Source organism: Bos indicus x Bos taurus, chromosome 18 (genome assembly GCF_003369695.1).
Source record: "Bos indicus x Bos taurus breed Angus x Brahman F1 hybrid chromosome 18, Bos_hybrid_MaternalHap_v2.0, whole genome shotgun sequence".
NCBI classification, from domain to species: Eukaryota; Metazoa; Chordata; class Mammalia; order Artiodactyla; family Bovidae; genus Bos; species Bos indicus x Bos taurus.
The window spans coordinates 50,219,026-50,242,642 of record NC_040093.1 but is presented as its reverse complement, the minus strand read 5'-3'; the positions used below and the strand labels follow the sequence as shown (position 1 = coordinate 50,242,642).

Below are 23,617 nucleotides of genomic sequence, written 5' to 3'. Positions count from 1 at the left end.
TTTTCTTTGGTGGAAAGTTTGTTTTTAATATGAAAATTTAACTTTAAAAAATAGATATAGTGTTTATTGATTTCTGCTTATGTGTGTTTTGGTAGTTTGTATCAATGGCAGAAAGTGAAGAAGAACTAAAAAGCCTCCTGATGAGGGTAAAAGAGGAGAGTGAAAAAACTGGCTGGAAACTCAACATTCAGAAAACTAAGATCATGGCATCCAGTCCCATCACCTCATGGCAAATAGAAGGGGAAAAATTGGAAGCAGTGAAGGATTTTCTTTTCTTGGGCTCCAAAATCACTGTGGATGGTGACTGCAGCCATGAAATTAAAAGATGTTTACTCAGGGAAAGCTCTGACAAACCTAGACAGTATATTAAAATCAGACACATCACTTTGCGAACAAAGGTCCATATAGTCAAAGCTATGATTTTTCCAGTAGTCATGTACAGATGTGAGAATTGGACCATAAAAAAGGCTGAGCATTGAAGAATTGATGCTTTCCAATTGTGGTGTTGGAGAAGACTCTTGAGAGTCCCTTGGACTTTAAGGAGATCAAGCCAGTCAGTCCTCAAGGAAACCAGGCCTGAATATTCATTGGAAGGACTGTTGCTGAAACTGAAGCTTCAGTACTTTGGCAACTTGATGCAAAGAGCTGATTCACTGGAAAAGAGCCTGATACTGGGAAGGATTGAAGGCAAAAGGAGAAAGGTGCAGCAGAGAAGTGATGGCTAGATAGCATCACCAACATTCTGGACATGAATTTGAGCAAAGTCTGGGAGGTAGTAGAGGACAGAGGAGCCTGGCATGCTACAATCTGTTGGGGTCACAATGAGTCAGTCGGTCATGACTTGTGACTGAACAACAACAAATCTTTTAAGGAATTGGTCCATTTAATCTAATTTATTGAATTCATGGGCATAGATAATTCCTCATATTTTTAAAAAAGTACGCTTTTAATGTCAGTGGAATCTGTAGTGATGTCTTCCATTTTGTTCATTATATTGGTTATTTGTGTCTATTCCTTTTTCCCCCTGGTTTGAGGTATATCAATATTATTGATCGTTTCAAAGAGCCATCTTTTTATTGATTTCTGCTTTAATAATTTTCTTCTATCTTCTGTTTGCTTTAGATTTAATCTTTTTTTTTTTAATCTAGTTAAGGTGGAAGCTTAGGTTACTGATTTTAGATCTTTTTTCTTTCTTAATATATGCATTTAATGCTATACATTTCCCTTTAAGCTCTGCCTTCTCTGTCTCCTACAAATTTTATGTTGTATTTTTATTTCGTTAAAAACTTTAAAAAATTTCCTTTGCAACTTCTTCATTAATCCCATGGTTATTTTAAAGTGCATTAATTTCTGATGTTTGAGTGTTTTCCAGGTGTCTCTTTAATTTAGTTCAGTTTTAGTCTGAGGACCTTTGTATAATTTCTGTGCTTTTAAATTTGGGGAGGTTTCTTTTATAGCCCAGATTAGTATCTCTTTTAGTGAATGTTCAGTGTGCATATACGGCAACTCTGTATTTTGCTCTTGTTGAAGTGTTTTCTACTTCATTAGGTTAACTTGATTGGTAATGCTTTTCAGGTCATCTCTAAATTTTCTGAGTTCCTGCCTACATTTTCTATTACTCACTATAGAAGGGAATTGACATTTCCAACCTAAATTGGGGTGTGTCTCTTTCTCCTTATGTGTCTGTTTTGCTTTATATATTTATTTCATACACATTTAGGATTTCTGTGTCAAGAAGAGAGGAGTGATCTTAGTTGAGTCTACTCTCTTTAGCTAATGCAGTGCCCCAAAGGGGCTGACAGCCATCTATTGAAGGCACTCTCAGAAATTAGGATAATAAATCCTTTATTTTTGAAGGAGGATCTGGACATCATAGCACCTACCAGAGAAGTAATCAGGTTTTCTGTTTGAATCTGTTTTAGTATGTTTTCATAGGAATTGGTCTGTTTTGTTAACTTTCAAATTCATTGGTATAAAATTGTTCTTAACCTCTTCCGATTTTTAATGTATACTTTATAGTTAGATCTTCTTTATCATTTCTGATGTTTGTTATTTCTGCCTGCTTTGTTTTCCTTGACAGAGGCTCTTGGGACAGCCTATAGCCAATAACTGATGAATGTGGTGGGTATAAATGCCCAGCCTTCTTACCCTAACTTAGGACAGGTTAGGAAACAGAGGTAGGCATCCTATCTCAATACTCACTGTAGCACTGTATGAGGCATTTCACTGAGAATGCATCACAACTTGATTTCTACCTCTGCCCAGTTTTGCTTCCTTCCTTTCTTCAGTACAAGTGTTGACCAAGAGCACTCCTAATCTATTATCTGTTTTATTAGTCTTTTAAAATAACTGGCTAGGTGATGCAAATAGGCTGCAAGTCGTCACAAGGGCTGGTTAACTTTAATTCACTATTTTTTGACTGTGGTAGGTCTTTTTTTTAAATTTATTTTAATTGGAGGCTAATTACTTTACAATATTGTATTGGTTTTGCCATACATCAACATTAATCTGCCACAGGTGTATGTGTTCCCCATCCTGAACCCCCCTCCCACCTCCCTCCCCATACCATCCCTCTGGGTCATCCCAATTCACTATTTTTGACTGTGCTAGGTCTTCATTGCTGCGCTGGCTTTTCTCTAGTTGCGGTGAGTAGGGGCTAATCTCTAGTTGCAGTGCTTAGGCTTCTCATTGGGAAGCACTGCCCTAGAGCATGTTGGTATCAGTAATTGTGGCTCCTGGGCTGTAGTGCACAGGCTCAATAGTTGTGGCTTAGCTGCTCTGTAGCATGTGGGATCTTCCCCAACCAGGGACTGAACACATATTCCCTGCATTGGCAGACAGATTCTCTACCATTGACCTGCCAGGGAAGCTCATTAGTTCACTGTTATACTAAGGAGTTACCACTTTGCCAACAAAGGTTTGTCTAGTCAAGGCTATGGTTTTTCCTGTGGTCATGTATGGATGTGAGAGTTGGACTGTGAAGAAGGCTGAGTGCCGAAGAATTGATGCTTTTGAACTGTGGTGTTGGAGAAGACTCTTGAGAGTCCCTTGGACTGCAAGGCGATCCAGCCAGTCCATTCTGAAGGAGATGAGCCCTGGGATTTCTTTGGAAGGAATGATGCTAAAGCTGAAACTCCAGTACTTTGGCCACCTTATGTGAAGAGTTGACTCACTGGAAAAGACTCTGATGCTGGGAGGGATTGGGGGCAGGAGGAGAAGGGGATGACAGAGGATGAGATGGCTGGATGGCATCACTGACTCGATGGACGTGAGTCTGAGTGAACTCCGGGAGTTGGTGATGGACAGGGAGGCCTGGCGTGCTGCGATTCATGGGGTCGCAAAGAGTCGGACATGACTGAGCAACTGATCTGATCTGATCCTAGCTTATTTAAAATCCCATTTAAAACCCTAAAAGATGATCCTCTTAAAGTACTACATTCAATATGTCAGCATATTTGGAAAAATCAACAATGGCCATAGGACTGGAAAAGGTCAGTTTTTATTCCAATCCCAAAGAAGGGCAATGCCGAAGAATGTTCAAACTAGTGTACAGTTGCTCTCATTTCACATGCTAGCAAGGTTATGCTCAAAATCCTTCAATCTAGGCTTCAGCAGTTCATAAACTGAGATAATTTCCAGGTGTGCAAACTGGTTTTTAAGAGGCAGAGGCACAGAGATCAAATTGCTAAGCAAGGGAATTCTAGAAAAACATCTACTTCATTGATCATGTGAAAGTCTTTGGCTGTGTGGATCACAACAAACTGTGGAAAATTCTTCAAGAGATGGGAATACCAGACCACCTTACCTGTCTCCTGAGAAATCTGTATGAGTCAAGAATCAACAGTTAGAACTGGACATGGAACAACTGACTGGTTCAAAATTGGAAAAGGACTACTGTATATTGTCACCCTGCTTATTTAACTTCTATGCAGAGTATATTATGCAAAATGCTAGGCTGGATGAATCACAAACTGGAATCAAAACTTCTGGGAGGTAATCAACAACCTCAGATCTGCAAATGATACCACTCTAATGGCAGAAAGTGAAGAGGAACTAAAGAGCCTCTTGATGAGGGTGAGAGAGGAGAGAGTGAAAAAGCTGGCTTAAAACTCAACATTCAAAAAACTAAGATCATGGCATCCAGTCCTATCACTTCATGGCAAATAGATGGGGAAAAAAGTGGAAATAGTGATAGATTTTATCTTCCTAGGCTGCAGAAAAACTGCAGATGGTGGTGACAGCCATGAAATTAGAAGATACTTGCTCTTTAGAAGGAAAGCTATGACAAACCTAGATTGTGTATTAAAAAGCAGAGACATCACTTTGCTCACAGTCTGTAGAGTCAAACCTATGGTTTTTCCAGTAGTCATATATGGATGTGAGAGTTGGACCATAAAGAAGGCTGAGCACCAAAGAATTGTTTTCCAATTGTGGTACTGGAGAAGTCTCTTGAGTCCCTTGAACTGCAAGGAGATCAAACCAATGAATCCTAAAGGAAGTTAACCCTGAATATTCATTGGAAGGACTGATGCTGAAGCTCCAATATTTTAGCCACCAATGCGAAGAGCCGACTCAGAAAAAACCCTGCTGTTGGGAAAGATTGAAGGCAAAAGGAGAAGGGGGTGGCAGAGGATGAGATGGTTAGGTAGCATCACTGACTCAATGCACATGAATTTGAGCGATCTCCAGGAGATAGTAGGGGACAGGGGAGCCTGGCATGCTGCAGTCCATGAGGTCACAGAGTCGGACAGGACTTAGCAGCTGAACAAAAATCATAACTTAAGCCTCAGTAATCAGGGTCTCTTGGACACATTTCAAGTTTTTGAGTTTTGAGTAGTCAGTTCTAGCTATTTGTAAAAATTAGTATTTCCTGACTTTTATTCTTTAAGATCTTCTAAAGAACAAAAGGAAAAAAAAATTGAAACATGGAATAAAACTCATTTTTTTTGCAATTACTATATGAATTCACTGGACCTTTGTATAAATCTGTCTTAATTTATCTTGGTGATCTTATTTTTAGTGATATGTAAAATTATTTTTAGTTTTTCCAAAATAACTTAATCTAGTATCCTTAGTGATTTTATTTTTCTTCTATCTTGAAACATTTTGCTATTGGATTTCTCTGCTTGAAAAGGCTGTATCTTTGATGCCAGTTCACTTTTACCTTTGCTGGTTTAGTAACCATTGTCTTTAGTAGAGATGCACGTCACAGATTTATGGATATTTAATCTGAGGGTGAATCTCTAGGTATATCTAGTTGTAATAGCTTCCTACTGTATCAAGAGTAGGGAGAGTATAAAAAGTATGTTCATAAGTTATTATCTTTAATCCTGAGGCCTTCTTGGAGAAACTATTTGAGAATTAAGTTTCTGAAAATAGTTTTTTTGGCTGGTAGATGGAGAAATATAAAGGGTTAGTCCAAATAAATGGTGTGTTAACAACAATGTATTTATTGTATTTGCAAGTATAGGTATGTCTTGGAGATATTATGGGTTTGGTTCCAGACCACCCCAATGAAGAGAATATCATGGTAAAGCAAGTCTCATGAACTTTTTTGGTTTCTCATTGTTTACACTATATTGCAGTCTATACAGTATAGCATTATGTAATAGCATTATGTCTTTTTAAAGACACTGTACATCCTAGGGACTTCCCTGTGGTTAAGACTCCATGTTTCCAATGCAGGGGATGAAGGTTGGACCCCTGATCAGGGAACTAAGATCCCACATACCCCATGGTGTGGCAAAAAATAAATTAAAAAAAAAAACAGCAAAAAAGAAAAAGACAATGTACATACCTTAAGAATACAAAAAACAAACCCCAGTTATAATAGTAATGTAAAAAAAAAAATCACTGATCACAAGTCACTATAACGATAATGTAAAAATTTGTAATATTGCAAGAATTACCAAAATGTGACACAGAGACATCAAGTGAGCAAATGCTGTTGGAAAATGGCACCAATAGACTTACTCAATGCAGGGTTGCCACAAACATCCAGTTTTTAAAACAACAAAATATTTGTGAAATGCGGTAAACTGAAGCACAGTAAAAAAAAGTTTGCATGTGATTGTTATCTTCAAATGGTTATTAAGTCTTGATTACTCCGAGTTCCCCAGAGGAGGAGGATTATGTAAGTATAGGTCAGTGGAAGAGAGTCAAAATGTTAAGTTATTGTTTGTCTCTGCAATGGGAAGTGGGAGAGAAGAAAAGAACCAGCACTTTTCAAGTATCTTCTGTGCACATATTGCTACTTAAAACTCAAAATAGTTTTTTTAGGGTGGGTACCACTCAGTATGAAACCAGAGCTCAAAGAGGTAAAGTGATTGACTAAAAGTCACAAAATGGGAGTTAGGCTCTGAATCCTGATTAGTTTGACCTCAAAGTCTTGTGCTCTTTCCACTACACTCTTGAACAGTGTGTGTGCTGACCTTCTACACAAATATCCAAGTGTAACTTTCTTGTTGGGTTTCTGTATCTGAGATTCTGCATCTGCAGATTCAACCAACTGTGTACTACTGCAGTACGTAAGTACTGAAAAACCCACTTTTAAGAGGACTTGTGCAGTTCAAACCCATTTTGCTCAAGGGTCAGCTGTATTTAATTCAGCTGACCCTTGTGACATTTACTTGCCGTCCCTTAATGAGTGGCATTGATGTTGCATTGAAGGTTAGTATCAAGATACAGAAACAAAAAGTCACTGATTGTATTTTTGTCATTAATATTTCATTTGCCTGTAACACTATTCCTCATAGACTCTGACTGCAATGAGTTTTAAAACTCATGCTGTATCAGATAATAGATACTAAACCTACCTGTCTTTAAGGACAGTGTAAAACAGAGCCTGGCACAGTGTTGTAGGCTGATGAAGGTTTAGTGAATTTAACTGGGTATTATAGTTGGGAGATGCCTGTCTAGCGTGGACCTCATAACCTCTAAGGCTTATCATGGGCCAAAGTAATTATTTACACATTCCCCAAACTACTTTGTTTCAATACAGAATATTTATTAGAAGACTTAGGTAAACAAAGCCATGCTTAGGTACATAAAGTAAACCACTTATACACACGCCATTCTCAGTAAACTGTAAGAAAAAAAAGTAACACGAACAAAATTGTTTTCAAACAAGTTTTTATATTTTATATCCATCATATGTTCGTTTGCATGTTAGGAAGTTATTAGCACTGACATATAAACTTAGATGCAACTTTTTGATGAAGTTCACAAAAATTTGCATTGAAGTCTGAATGTAAATTACAGACTCTTACAAGCGTTTGAGAATAGAAATGTGATTGAAGATTTGCATTCCCAGATGTTTCAAGAAATCAAATGCTTTTCACTACCATGTGATAAGGATCTATGTTCAAATGAAAATTACTGGGGCACATTAATTCTTGAAGGGTATTATAATTTTCAGTTAATATAAGAAAGTAATAAACCTTTATATAGGGTGTCAACCATGAAGAGTTTAGGCTTTCCTAAGACTATGATTTCCAAATACCTGAAAAGAAAATCCTATGAAGTCTATATATTTTGATAATTAGTTGCAGAAGTCTGTAAAAAATGATTTAAGAATAATTGTAACGACAACTACCACGTATTGAAACCTTACTCTGTGCTAGGCACCAAGCTATGTACTTTGTATACATTATCCTATCTAATGTATATTATAACTCAACTGTGTAATAGTATTAGCTCTGTTTATAAACAAGAAAACAGGCTTAAGCAGTTAGCCAAGTTCAGCAAACAGCTTGTAAATGGTGTGACCAAGAGTTTAAAGCAAGCCTGACTGTGGTTCCAAAGCCAGAGTACCCAACCACTATATTGTATGACATCAGTGAAAGACCCCTCACCTGCTATCATGAGGGTGAACGGTTAAGAACTTACCTATGATACAGTCACAGAAGTATAATTTGCATTGTTAGACTAAGAAGCAAGACTGATTCAAGTGGAACACAAAAAACCTTGCTCATTTAAATAATTTTTATTTACACGTCTTTTCCCATCATCATTATTCTAATAAGATTATAAATACATAAACACCTGAGTACATGCAACACATTCCACAAAGGGAAAAAAATGTACAGCACAAGTGAAAAAAGAACCAAACTACTGTAAACAAAGTACTTTAAAAAAAGACCTTGTAACACATTCAGGCCATATTTATTTGAACATTTTCCAATAATTACCAAGGGATGTATCATTTATCAGTAATAGTCAAAATCTCCTATTTTATTCTATAAGCCAAGTTTAGCATTTCAGTTAATCAAGTGAATAGCTGTTCCATTATGCAGTAGTAAAGGCAAGTCACATAGCATCAAAATGAAATCGATGAGCTTCTTGTCGTTTTTCTCTATCATCTGCTTTCTGAAAAAGAATTTTAGACTGGTTTATAAATGATAAGAAAATGTCAAAGACTTTCTGAAATATGAAATGGTTAATTAAAAAAGCCCTCAGCAATTAGTAGGTAAAAGTGTGATTTTATTATGCAATAATCTTATGAAATATTTTTATAGTTTACAGTAGTTATTCTATAATTAATGATCTCTTAAATTGAATTTAAAAAACCAACAAGCATTGTTCCTTAAAAGCTTAGTTTGTTATGTATTATTTATTTGAAAGTAGGAGTAAACATTAGATTTTTAAGAATGGAATCAACTATTACATTTTTCCCGTTCTTAATACTGCTGAATCTAATTATATTAAAGTGCATTAATTATTTTGGGGTTAACCTATTGATTTTGCATTGGGATATTGGTTCCTTGACCAGGAATGGAACCTGTGCCCCCTGCAGTGGAAGATGGATTCTTAACTACTCGACCACTAGGTTAAGTCCCATGTACTTGGAATTTTGAGGGATTAGAAAACTCCTCAGTTTTATATCTTGCTCTCATGGAGTTTATTAAAGCCTAGAATGAAAAACATACTAAAAACATACTAAATAACTCTATTTCAGGATAAAAATTGAAAAATGTTACTAAAACATAAGCAGTAACTCTTTCAGGATAAAAGCTGAAAAATGTTACCAAAATTCTGAGAGATTACTTTTGGTTGGCATGATGAAAGGGAAAGCTTTGAAAGACAGCATTTATGGAAATTAAGAGGGACATTCACTATAAGATGGGGGAAGAGCAGGAAAATCCTGGGAAATCTGGCAGGAGCATGGGATGTATGGAAGCAACTAGTAAGAGAAAGGTTGGAAAAGTGTATGGTGGAGTCACAAGAAGACTGTACCATGAAGGCTAGGCTAGTGGGTTACACATTTTAGGCAGGGGGTAGGCACCAAAGGTTTTTGAGCAGAGGAGTGACATGATTAAGACTAAAAGATGAGTAATCTGGCAGCATTGTGATAAATGGAGTGGAGGGGAGAGAATGGAATTTGGGAGGACAGGGAGGATGTAACAAGGAGTTGAACTCAACTAAATTAAAGTACTGATGTAAGGAATTCAGAAGTGGAGTCAGCTTCAGAGATTGTATGAAGGCACATACAGGAGGGCAACTGGTAAATCCTGTAGTGAGTAAGAAAGAAACTAGTTTTAAGTTGTTTGTAATCGATCTGGGTAGAAGTGTCATGGTGACAGTTGGAAGGAGGGAGCTTTAGAGAGAGATGAAGGCTGGGAAAGAATGAGGGCAGGAGGAGAAGGGAACAACAGAGGATGAGATGGCTGGATGGCATCACCGACTCAATGGACATGGGTTTGGGTGAACTCTGGGAGTTGGTGATGGACAGGGAGGCCTGGCATGCTGCGGTTCATGGGGTCACAAAGAGTCCGACACGACTGAGCGACTGAACTGAAGGCTGGGCATATCTGAGGATAGCTCATGCCATGATTTTAGATAAAACTAAAGTGGCAGGTGATTGCAGCCATGAAATTAAAAGACACTTACTCCTTGGAAGGAAAGTTATGACCAACCTAGACAGCATATTCAAAAGCAGAGACATTACTTTGTCAACAAAGGTCCGTCTAGTCAAGGCTATGCTTTTTCCAGTGGTCATGTATGGATGTGAGAGTTGGACTGTAAAGAAGCTGAGCGCCGAAGAATTGATGCTTTTGAACTGTGGTGTTGAAGACTCTTGAGAGTCCCTTAGACTGCAAGGAGATCCAACCAGTCCATCCTAAAGGAGATCAGTCCTGGGTGTTCATTGGAAGGACTGATGTTGAAACTGAAACTCCAGTAGTTTGGCCACCTGATGCAAAGAACTGAGTCATTGGGAAAGATCCTGATGCTGGGAAAGATTGAGGGCAGGAGGAGAAGGGGACGACAGAGGATGAGATGGTTGGATGGCATCACTGACTCAATGGACATGGGTTTGGGTGGACTCTGGGAGTTGGTGATGGACAGGGAAGCCTGGCATGCTGGGGTTCATGGGGCCGCAAAGAGTCGGACAAGACTGAGTGACTGAAGTGCGCTGAAAGTGGCAGGGGAATGTGTATAAAGAAGAGGGCATAGGGCAGACACTGTGGCAGAAAGAACAGCCAATAGGTGAAAGAGAAGTGGTCCAAGGGGAAGAAGAACCACAGTACCACAGGAAGAGGCAGTTTACAAATATGTATTTCGATCCATTCTTGTATTTAAAACTTTAGTTTTTAGCCACTGTATCATCATTGTGAGTCTGTTTATACTGTAATCAGACCTATTGTAAAATTAATAAAATTAATTTCTTTTCCTTCATAGGTCTAGAGCTATATAATATTTCATACTATGTTCTGAAACTTCAGATGAAAGTAAATTAGGGTCACCTCTGATCTTACCTCTTCTTTTTTAAACATTTATTTTTAATTGGAGGATAATTGCTTTACAGTGTTGTGTTGGTTTCTGCCATGATCTATCTTCTTAAGTTGCAACTGAATATGTAACTTTGTTATCATTTTTTATATGGAAGGAGTGATTTTTTTGGACAGACAAACCTATGAACATTTATTAGAACAATAATATATTCTCTTTCATAGTTAAAACTGGTAACATAAAACAGATGGTAATTTTAGTTAAAAAATGATCATTATAAGCATAACAGTCTAAAGGGAATAGGTGCAAAAAAGGAAGACATCTTTGTGACAAAGAAGCCCTTTTTGGAGAACATTTTTGGAACCTCCTAGTTGTGTAATGAATTCATATACAAATAGAAATTAACTTTTCCTCTTTATATCTAAATAACTAATAAATTTATATGAAAGCCTTTTGTTTCTCCTCATTAACATTATATAAAATTATACGTCTGGAGTTTTGTTTTTAATTATTATTTATGGTGTTATACTATAGAACAGAAATCAGTCTTGTTTAATGCAAAGCATGCCTGGTATTAATAGATGGCAAGGATGTTTATCACCCTGTTACTTCCCACCTAAACTCTCTCTGCTCTAATTGTTTATAAACAGATAGCTACTATTCCCTGGAAGAAAAGTCCATGGCTTTATTATTAACAGTAAATAATGAACACAGGTTCATTTAAGAAATGATTATTGTTTTTAAGGCCATTATGAAATTACTTCTAATTAAGCATTTTGATATACCTGTTGATTTGAGGGTATTCACTTTATTACTTTTGTGTAGTATCAGAATTTTAAAATACATAGTTTTCTTTGATTTGTAGGAATCACTGAGACATTAGTAACTTAAGGAGATGAAAGAAATTATCATCAATAATATGGACAGAACTTGAAAAATCAGAAAATCTTAGTCATGTGAAAAAGTTAAAGATAGTTTTTTAATTTAAAAAATGTTAAAAAAGCAACATATTACTATTATAAATAATCAAAATTTCATTTAAGTGAACAAACCTTTTCCTGCCAATGCAAAATGCCAATTATCGCCAAGATGAAAACACAGACACCAATGAGAGCGATAGCAGTAAGTAGAACAATGTTGCTTGGTGTAAGATACAGTTTGGCACTCCAGCTGTAGATGAAAAGAGAAGAATTAAAATTCCACATTTAACTTAAAAATAACAAAATTCTATTGTGACCAAAAAGCAAAAGTTCTTATTAATTAATAATCAGTTCAGTCATTCATTAATTCTTCCACCTATATCCAATTCATTACAAGTAAAACAAAAGTAATTAAAATTATATAGGGTTAAGAATATTGACAAACCAGCAGAGTTCAGATTTTACTTAAAGAAATGAAACAGAAAAGAATTTTTGATTGAGATGCTTTGATACTTTTCCTTGCTCCTGTGAGAATTATTCTTGAGCAAACTCCAGGAGATAGTCAAGGACAGGGAAGCCTGGCGTGCTGCATACAGTTCATGGAGTTGCAGAGTCAGACACGACTTAGTGACTGAACAACCACCAGCACCTCTATGACAAACTTATTAAGGGTACTTTGGGCAATTTTAGACATTCTTTTTATGTCTTGTTTGACTTGTTGAATTTGAAACCTTGAACTTTAAGGTTAAATTGTCACATGATTTTGATAAGATTTCTGTATCTTAGTTTTTGACCCCTATTCACGTTTACTATGACTAAGTAAAATAACCCTATGTCCCCCAGGTGTAGATAAGTACTTGTGCAAAGTGTCATATTGGAAGGTTTACAATATTACAATGGCACTGTGAGACTTCTTACAAAATGATTTTAGTCCTTCAATGGCAATATACAAGCATTAGCATAAATAATATAACTAGCTCTTTCTTCTAAAACAGTCCACATAAAACCCTCAAAACCCTTGAAAACCATGAAAAACCTAAAACTGAAGTCTGTATCACCAACACTGCAGGTGGTTATATGTAAAGAACTTTTTGTTTTCTCTGAAAATAGATAATGGATATACTTTCATTTTAAATTTTAATAAAGGTAAGAATTATTCTGATAAATTGCAAGCAGTGATTGACTTATTTGGGGATAATTAAATTTACTGATCCGTAAGTTAGCCTCTCGTCAATAAATCTCAAAGTATACCTCAAACTAAAATCAATTTGGTTTTTATTATGTACATAAATTTGAAAGGAACATTTGTTTTTCAGAAAGAGCAAGAGAAACATGAAGAATGTTGAGCTCATTGAATAAAGGCTATAACAGAATTTCCCAGAAACTCAGAGGAAGAAAACCTTAAATACTGTTAATTAGTTGAGGTTAACTATTCTCAGTACCTTACTTCATACTTAAGAAAAAGTCCTTTCATGAGGTTTTTTGGGTGGTTTTAATTTAAAAATAGATTAAAAATGAATAAAGGAATTTTGGTAATAAAAAATACTAAAAGGCCAATACTCAGTTTCTTACTCAGAAGTAGTCATTCTTCTCAGTTTCTTATCTATGTATCTATCTATATATATAAATGTATATGCATAGTTATCTTCTAAAATCACAAATCATTGCTTATTATATATATTCTAAGTGCATTTTCCCTTTATTGTCTTTTATTTTACCACTCTTTTTAAGAGATTGTTCTATGTCATGATATTACATGATCTAGAAGTACTATAATTCATATAGTTTTGTGTAGATTCATTTTGTTATATATTTCAAAATTTTAATAGACTCATTAAAAAGGTCTGAACTCAGACCGTAACTGGCATTTTTGATGTTATCTTATTTCAAACATAATGCTGTAATAGAGTTGTTTTCTTAAGTAGTTTGGTTCCACTTCTGGGTATTTATCCAAAGAAAATGAAAACATTAATTAGAAAAAATACATGCAACCCTATGTTCACTGCGGCATTATATATAATAGTCAAGATAGTGAAAGCAACCTAAGTACCCATTGATAGATGAAGGGATAAAGAAGAACGTGAGTCCTCACTCTCTTTCCACATACACACATTTATACATATACACATACACACAATGGAGTATTTCTTAGCCATAAAATAGAATGAAATCTTGCCATTTGTGACAACATGGATGGACCTAGAGGGTATTACGCTAAGTGAAAAAAGAGAAAGACAGATACTGTATGATTTCATTTATATGGAATTTAAAAAATATAAGACAAATGAACAAACATAACAAAACAGGGTTACAGAGAATAAATAAGTGTTTGCCAGAGGGGAGAGGGAGGGGAGAGGGAAGGTGAGAAATGAGTGGGGTTGACTGAGAGGGACACACTTCCAGCTGCAATGTAAATGAGTCATGGATATGAAATGTACAATGTGGGGAATATAGTCAATGCTTATGTAATGTCTTTGATGACAGACTGTAATCAGACTTGACTGTGGTGATCATTTTGAAATGTACAGAAACATCGAATCACTGTATTCTGTATTCTGAGTGTGGAAGAATTGATGCTTTCAAACTGTGGTGCTGGAGAAGCTTCTTCAGGGTCCCTTGGACAGCAAGGAGATCAAACCAGTCAATCCTAAGGGAAGTGAACCCTGAACATTCATTGGAAGGATTGATGCTGAAGCTGAAGCTCCAATACTTTGGCCACCTGATACAAAGAACTGACTCACTGGAAAAGACTGATGCTGGGAAAGACTGAAGGTAGGAGGAGAAGGGGACGACAGAGGATGAGATGGTTGGATGGATGGCATCACTGACTCAATGGACATGAGTCTGAGCAAACTCCGGGAGATGGTAAAAGACAGAGAAGCCTGGCATGCTGCAGTCCATGGGGCACAAAGAGTCAGACATGACTTAGTGACTAAACAACAACATACTGTGTAACAGGAACTAACATAGTGTTGTAGGTCAGTTATATTATTTTTAAAAAATCATAGAAAAAGCTCAGACTTGTGGTTACCAGGGATGGGAGGTATGAGGGGAGGGAATTGGATGAAGGCAGTCAAAAGTTACAAACTTCCAGTTATAAGATAAACAAATACTAGGAATGTAATGTACAACACAATAAACAGAATTAACTCTGCCACATGTTATTTATGAAATTTGTTAAAAGAGTAAATCCTAAGAGTTCTTATCACAAGAAAAATATTTTTTCTGTTTTTTTAACTTTGTACCTATGTGAGATAATGGATGTTCATTAAACTTACTGTGATAACCATTTCATGATGTAACTAAGTCAAATCATAATGCCATATACCTTAAACTTACATAGTGCTGTATGTCAATTGTATCTCAATAAAACTGGAAGAAGAAAACAGTGTAGCATGTATTTTGAGAAGAAATATAATAAGCCACTAGGCACATACTCATAGGTTATTTTTTTCATATTGACATCAGAATGACCTTAATAACAAGTTCTATTTTTCCCAATGAAATTTAAGTGTTAATGAATACCTTTATCACCTACTTTTTGAAATAATGGAATCAACCTAATAAGTTAAAGAAAAATGAACAGATAAAGATTTAGAATTAAATGCTACATTATAAAAGGAACATGTTTTGCTGCTGCTACGTTGCTTCAGTCGTGTCTGACTCTCTGCGACCCCACAGACGGCAGCCCACCAGGATCCTCTGTCCCTGGGATTCTCCAGGCAAGAACGCTGGAGCGGGTTGCCATTTCCTTCTCCAACGCATGAAAGTGAAAAGTGAAAGTGAAGTCGCTCAGTCGTGTCCGACCCTCATGGACTGCAGGCTTCCAGGCTCCTCCGTCCATGGGATTTTCTAGGCAAGAGTACTGGAGTGGGGTGCCATTGCCTTCTGCTAGTAAGGATAAAAATACCTATCATTCACTGAAAACAATATATGCTGGGTACTGTGTAAGCACATTTCATCCTCATCCTTGTAAGGCAGGTATTTTACCTCCCATTCTACAGTGTAGAAGGGCTTCCCTTGTGGCTCAGCTGGTAAAGAATCTGCCTGCAAGTGGACCTGGGATCAATCCCTGGGTTGGAAAGATTCCCTGGAGAAGGAAAGGCTACCCACTCCAGTATCCTGGACTGGAGAATTCCATGGACTGTACAGTCCTTCAGAGACAACAAGGAATAGCTTCCTGTTTTAGTCAGCTAGCAGTAGATTTGAGTTTCTTGCCTGGGTGTGTTGAACTTCAAAATTTCTGCCTAATCACTGTGGGACATAAACCACTTCTCAAAGCATTTGCTAAAAAGATCATTGCTTGTGAAGTTCAGCAGCCTAAAATTGTAGAATTTATGGCCAGTAAGCTGAGTTCTGTTCAGTTCAATTGCTCAGTCGTGTCCGACTCTTTGCGACCCCATGGACTGTAGCACGCTAGGCCTCCCTGTCCATCACCAGCTCCCGGAGTTTGCCCATTAAGTTGGTGATGCCATCCAACCATCTCATCCTCTGTCATCCCCTTCTCCCGCCTTCAATCTTTCCCAGCATCAGGGTCTTTTCAAATGAGTCAGCTCTTCGCATCAGATCAGCTTATTTAATAACTGAAGACCAGCTTATTTAATCAGAACATGTATAAATCCCTAGTTAACCTGCTGTTTTTCTAATAAGGTCTAATTTGTTCTTCGTGGAAAATGTCAGGGATCTTATGTATAGGTATGTTTAGCCATTTAAAGTTTGCTGTAAGCAAACTTAAGTGATGACACTCATAGGAACACAACAGAAACAGAGCTTTAAAAAGATGTCTATGATTCAGAGTTGACAGTATTTTTACCAAATTCAATTCAAGCAAGGACATTACCTTCGAGGAACGTTGGGAGGATATGGAATGACAATTAGCTGAGAATTTGGAATGATTGCAGTCCATTCTTGTTTTCGTACAGACTAGAAAAAGAATATTTAAGAACATTTAACATTCAGTACACTTTAAAAACATGATTATTCTAAATAAGGAAAAAGCTTAAGTATTCTTTAATAAATTGAAATCCTAGGTATGGATTAAGCTAAATTTATATATATAAGGTTCCAAATAGGGCTCCTATTTGCAAAAATTTCTTCATCTTTTCAGGGAAGGATTATATTTCTGTCTTATGGATACATTAATTCAACTAGTATTTATAGAACACTCTTTTGTAGCAGGCACTGTTCAAAGTGTTAAGTACAAATGCTGCTTTGGAACTAAAATTCAAGTTGAGGTGGAGTCTGACAGTAATAAAAATAAAAATATTTGGTATGTTAGATGGTGAAAATGATGAGAAAAAGCAGGGAAGAAGAGGGGTAGGAAGTCTTAAGGTATATTTTCAAATTATAATGTTCTGTATGTAAGATAAGCTTAGATCAGTCACTACCAATGAATTTTTAAAATTCTTTAAAGGAAATGAAAATATTTAGATTCAATATTTAAACAGTAAATATTAAAAAACAGATTACTTGTAAATTTTTACTCACCTTCTCTCCAGATGGACGTGGAATACCAACATAAAGATGATCAAGAAAATTGGCACTTCGACCTAAGCCAAGTACATTATATGGTAGTTGGAGAGCTAAATGTGCCGACTGGCTAAGTTGTCCAGCTGAATTTATTTTTAAAAAAGAAAAAAGAACAATACATCTTTGGAGACACTGTTCTTATCAAATATTAAAATTATAAAATGTTAAAAATTTGGTTTCTATAACTTACCTTTATAAGGATAAAAATGTGAAATGAAATGCCTGGTTCATAATAAATAGTAATAATTCACTTTTTAAAGATAACAGCGAATTGAGAAATAATTCACACTTCATAAAATCACCCATTTCAAGTATAAGTTGAGTGATTCTGAGTATCTTCAATCAAATTTTATAACAGTTTCATCATCCCCAAAAATGCCATAACCATTAGCAATTATTCCTATTTCTAACCCCTGCTCTTCCAGATGCAGGTAACCATTAGTCTACTTTTTTATATCAATACATTTGCCTATCCTGGAGATTCATATAAATGCAATCATGTAGTGTGTGCTCTTGATGAAGGATGCTGCTGTGAACATTCACATACAAGCTTTTGTGTCAACTTCTGTTTTCCAAAATGGCTGTATCATTCCACAGTTGTAAGAATAATATATGAGGGTTCCAGTTTTTCCATATTCTTATCAACATTTTCTCTATCTTTTGATCACAGCCATTCTAGTGGTTATGAAGTGGTATATCATTGTGGCCTTCATTTGCATTTACCTAATAACTAATGTTGTTTTCTTTTCATGTGCTTATTGGCCATTTTTGTAGCTTCCTTTTTAGGTCTCAAAGTTTATAGTTGTCTTTCATTCTTGATTTTAGTAATTTGAGTCTTCTCTTTTTCTTGAACAGTCTAGCTAAAGGTATGTCTATTTTGTTACTCTTAAAAAACCCAACTTTTGGTTCAGCTGGGTTTTCTCTGATTTCCTATCCCCGACATATTTCTCTCATTATATCCTGTCTTCTGTTTCCTTTGGGCTTAATTTGCTGTTCTTTTTATAGTTTCTTGAAATAGATGGTTAGGTTATTGATTTCAGACTGTTCTAGGTATAATAAATTTCCCTCTAAGAACTGCTTTAGCTGCATCCCATTTATTTTGGTATGCTGTTTTTTTTTTTTTTTTTTTTCATTCACCTATTTTCTAGTATCTATTGTGATTTCTTCTTTGACCCACTGGGTTTTTAGGAGTGTTGTTTCATTTCCAGATATATATTTTAAATGGGTTATATTTAATGGGTCTTTGCTGTGCATGGGCTTTCTCTAGTTTCAGTGAGAGGGGGCAAGTCTGCAACTAGAGAAACTCAACTCTTTTGGTTACTCTCATGGTACAATTTATCCCATTTTTTAAAACTTTCAACTTTTTATATCTTTAAATATTAAGTGTTTCTCTTGCAGGTAGCACCTAGTTGAGTCATATTTTAATATCCATTCTGCTGATCTCTGCCTTTTGATATGGGTATTTATTCCATTTACATTCAATGTAATTACTGATAAGGTAGGACTTTTGCCTGCTATTTGCTATTGGTTTTCTGTATGTCTTTTTAACTTTTCTATTTCTCCATTGCTGCTTTCTTTTAATTGTTTTCTATTACAGCATTTTAATTCTGTAGTTTCTTTTATTATATATTTTCTGAGCTGTTTTCTTAGTGGTTACCCTGGGAACTGCAACTAGCATATTAACTTAACAAAATAACTTAATACCTAGCACATAACAACAACTTTACTCCAAAGTTCCCACCCTTTTGTGTTATTGTTATTATACAAATTTATGTTTTTATATATTCAGCCCATCAACACAAATCTGTAATTACTTTATGCAGTTGTTTTGTAAATCACTTAGGAAATCTCCCTTTAGTATTTTTGAAGAGTGGGCTGTTAGTGATGAATTCTATTTTTATATCAGTTCAGTTCATTTCAGTTGCTCAGTTGTGTCCGACTCTTTGCGACCCCATGAATCGCAGCACTCCAGGCCTCCCTGTCCATCACCAACTCCCGGAGTTCACCCAAACTCATGTCCATAGAGCCAGTGATGCCATCTAGCCATTTCATCCTCTGTCGTCCCCTTCTCCTGCCCCCAGTCCCTCCCAGCATCAGAATCTTTTCCAATGAGTCAACTCTTCGCATGAGGTGGCCAAACTACTGGAGTTTCAGCTGTAGCACGAGTCCTTCCAAAGAACACCCAGGACTGATCTTCTTTAGAATGGACTGGTTGGATCTCCTTGCAGTCCAAGGGACTCTCAAGAATCTTATCCAACACCACAGTTCAAAAGCATCGAATCTTCAGCACTCAGCTTTCTTCACAGTCCAATTTTCACATCCATACATGACCACTGGAAAAATCATAGCCTTGACTAGACGGACCTTTGTTGACAAAGTAATGTCTCTGCTTTTCAATATGCTATCTAGGTTGGTCATAACTTTCCTTTGAAGGATAGCTTTGGCACATATATGGGGTTGGTCAAAAAGTTCATTTGGGTTTCTCTGCTTTTATGGAAAAACCCAAATGAACTTTTTGGCCAATCCAACAGAATTCTTGATTGACAGGTGTTTTTTTTTTTTTTTCCCCTCCTTTCAGCACTTTGAATGTATCATCCCCTTCTGCCTTCTGTGGTTTCTGATGAGAAGTCGGCTGTTAATCTTGTTGAGGCTCCTTCACATGTAACTAACTGCATCCTTCTTGCTGCTATGAAGTCTCTTTTTGTCTCTATTTTTCATACTTTACGTGTCTCAGTGGTGACTCTTTGAGTTACTTTAAGTTTGTTGAGTTTCTCATATGTGCAGATTAGTGTTTTTCATCATATTTGGATGGTTTCAGCCATTACTTCTTCAGATATTTATTCTGCCCCTTTCTCTATTTTGGGCTTCCTTGGTGGCTCAGATGGGAAAGAATCTGCTTGCAATGCAGGAGACCTGGGTTTGATCCCTGGGGAGGGAAGATCCCCTGGAGAAGGGCATGGCAACCCACTCCAGTATTCTTGCCTGGGAAATCCCATGGACAGAGGAGCCTGGCGGGCTACAGCTCATGGGGTTGCAAAGAGTTGGACACATCTGAATGACTACCACTTTCACTTTTCTCTCTCTTTAAGACTTGCTTTATGCATACATTGGTATGTTTGATGGTGGTTTCACAGGTTCTGAGGGTTTTTTTTCTTTCTGTAAACTTGCAATTAACCTATATTTAGGATTGCTAAAAAGATGTTTGCTTCTTGGAAGGAAAGCTATAACAAACCTAACTAGCGTATTAAAAAGCAGAGACATCACTTTGCATATAGTGATGCATATAGACAAAGGTGCATATCGTCAAAGCTATGATTTTTCTAGTAGTCATGTACAGATATGAGAGTTGGACCATAAATAAGGCTGAATGCTGAACAATTGATGCTTTTGAATTGTGGTGCTGGAGAAGACTCTTGAGAGTCCTTGGACTGCAAGGAGATGAAACCAGTGAACTGAATATTCACTGGAAGGACTGTTGCTGAAGCTCAAGTTCCAATCAAGTGACTTTGGTCACTTGATGCAAAGAGCTGATTCACTGGAAAAGACCCTGATGCTGGGAAAGATTGAGGGTCAGAGGAGAAGGGGATGATGACAAAGGATAAGATGGTTGGATGGCATCACCAACTCAATGGACTTGAGTTTGAGCAAACTCTGGGAGGTAGTGAAGGATAGGTAAGCCTGGTGTGTTGCAGTCCACGAGGTCACAAACAGCTGGACACAACTTAGCGACTGAACAACAATTCTTTTTCCAGCTCAAATCTGTTGTTGCGTACTCTACAGAAATTTTTGATTCAGTTATTGTACTTTTCAACTCTAGAGTTTCTACTTGATTTTTAAAAATGATCTTTACTTCTTATTTGTATCTTCTTTTAGTGAGACACAGTTGTCATGCTTACTTTAGGTTTTTTAATCCTAGTTTCCTTTAGGTCTTTGAGCATGTTTATAATAGCCAATTCACAGGTTCTTTTAACTAAGTCTAACATCACTGTGCACATTTTCTATTGTCTGCATTTTTTTTTTTTTACTGTGTATGTGTTTTTACAAGATAGCTTTCGCTTTCATTTCTTGCTTGAGCAGTGCCTCAAGGTAGCATAATCAAGCTATGTATTAAATGAGGTAGTTTCCCTTCTAGGCACGTTTTTAGATGTCCAAGAAGATGTTCCAGCATTTCAAGTTGCCTATGGTTGTCGAGTGCCTTGGGACTTCCTTTTATGTTTTGGCCAGGCTTTTGTTTACTACATCTGGGATTTTGCCAGCACACTATTGTTTTTGGTAATGTTTTGAAGGGATTGGGCTTTTCTTTTCCCCGTGCTAGGTTGAACTCTGAGTCAAATCTGATAGCCCCAACATTCTGAGAATGGAGATTTCCTAAGGAGTTGCTAGTTTAGACAAATACTGATAGTGTTATAGGGATGAGAATTTTAATGGGGCTCCAAAGGTCAGTCTTGTCCACTGACTGTGAGGCTCCTAGCTATTTATGGCTGCTGCACCATTTAGTAGACAGGGGAGGTGGGATGGAAACAGTTCACGTTAAAATGCCCCAGACCCTGCCGTCTTAAGAATCAGGAGTTCCTCCTGGATAGACAGTGCTCAGAACATTCTGTGGCTTTGGTTAATTTCCAGAGTTCTGAAATAGTTAATATTATTTAGCCAGCATTTTTTTTTTGTTTGCTTATTGGTGGGGGGAGGGGACAGCAGGTTCATGAAGTCCTTACACTGGCATTCCAAAAATCAATCTCTCCTATTATAACTCACTTTTAAAGACTGTTATTTACTTGCTAGGTATTTTCAACATAATTAAACAAACTATTTAAATGACAGGGTTACTTAATATCTAAATACTATAATCTGCTATGGAGTCTGCTAAACATCTACTAATGTTACCCAGAAATATGAAATCATTGGAAAGTATATATATCTAATTTTTTATATAATTCTTATGTTAGTAAGAGAAAGGTATAATGAAAAGGAACAGTGAATTTAGGGATAACTGTTAATAAAGTTTATGTATGTAAAACTATAAAGCAATATAGTTAATTGCAAGGGGTATGGAATTACTTTGCCTTGTAGACTTAGCTGATTGAATGAAAATGCTTAAAAGAGTGCTTCAAATATAGTAAACACTGTTAAAGTAAATGTTAAATATATACATATTTCATTATACTTAGCAAAGACTGACTTAATAGACATCAAACTAGACTTACAAACTGTTTCTCTATAACTACCTCACTGAAAAGAACCAAATAAAAACATTTATCAATACTCTGTTAAGAAGATCATAGAACATAAATTCCAAATAAAACTGTATATTTCCTAAGAAAACTTAAAAACTATTAAAAAGAATAATGAAAATAAATTATCAAAAAATCTCAAAATGAAGACATAGTTACATTTTAGCATACTTTTAAAAAATTTTAGCATACTTTTAATCATGTAATTTTCTGCCTAGGCATGTGCATGAACAAGTAAACACATTAACACACTTTATTATTACTGCCCTTCACTCAATGTTATTTCATAAATATTCTCATGTTATTAACATTTTTTAAAAATAGATGTGCGGAGAGAAAGATTATTGGAACACTGAAATCCCATTAAAAGAAAACCAAAGATAACAGTTAAAAGACAGACAATACACAAGCCTTTAAAAATTATTTTTATAAAAGTGTATCTATACAGATGTTATAAGAAACATAACTTCATTGTTTACATAGTATCCTCTTATTCCATAATTTAAAATTAACATTTTACTGATGGATATTAAGGATTTCTCCTAATATTCATTATTATAAACAATGCTTTAGTGAACATCTCTGCATCCCAATATTTGTCTGCATCCAAATTATTTTCTTAACATTCCTATACACGGAATACTAGAGGATGGAGCATTTATTGGGTAAATCATTTCAACAAATGGTGTTGGGACATGGGGATGAATACATGTAAGGGAAAACCTGATTTCTAAAAATAGATTGTACTACTTTACACAAACACTAGCTTTTAATGAAAGCACCCTTTTCATTCTATTCTTTGTTTTTTTGAGGTGAAATTCATATAATACACACTTAACCATTTTAAAGTATAAAATCAGGTGGCCTTTAGTGTATTCACAATATTGTATAACCACAGCTCTCATTAATCTCCATACTCAGATAAGTAATAACTCCTTATTTCCTCTCCCCTGGTATTCTCAAACCTGCTTTCAGTCTCTACAGATTTGTCTCTTCCACATGTGTCATGTAAGACATGATCATTTATGTCTGCCTTTTTTCACTTATAGTAATGTTTTCAAGGGTCATATAAACTATAGCAAGTATCAGTGCTTTGTTCTTTTGTATGGTTGAATAATATTCCTTATGTGTGTGTGCACATGCAAAGTTGGCTTCAGTCGTGTCCAACTCTTTGCAAACCTATGGATGGTAGCCCACCAGGCTCCTCTG

The 23,617-nt window shown here is 36.2% G+C and overlaps 1 protein-coding gene and 1 long non-coding RNA gene across 3 annotated transcripts in view; one reads left to right on the top strand and one right to left on the bottom strand.

The window, feature by feature from the left end:
- LOC113875379 overlaps nucleotides 1-23,617 on the top strand; it is an 82,512-nt gene that overhangs the window by 9,141 nt on the left and 49,754 nt on the right. The gene's annotated exons all lie outside the window — the stretch shown is intronic.
- Nucleotides 7,115-23,617, bottom strand: part of ITFG1 (integrin alpha FG-GAP repeat containing 1) — a 296,211-nt gene continuing 279,708 nt past the window's right edge. For both annotated transcript variants that reach the window (XM_027513694.1, XM_027513693.1), the window contains exons 15-18: nucleotides 17,136-17,260; nucleotides 16,489-16,571; nucleotides 11,781-11,898; nucleotides 7,115-8,367 (exon numbers count right to left, since the gene is read on the bottom strand). In XM_027513694.1, the coding sequence (XP_027369495.1) occupies nucleotides 8,308-8,367; nucleotides 11,781-11,898; nucleotides 16,489-16,571; nucleotides 17,136-17,260 (386 nt within the window). In that variant the 3' untranslated portion in view covers nucleotides 7,115-8,307. The remainder of the gene's footprint in view (nucleotides 8,368-11,780; nucleotides 11,899-16,488; nucleotides 16,572-17,135; nucleotides 17,261-23,617) is intronic.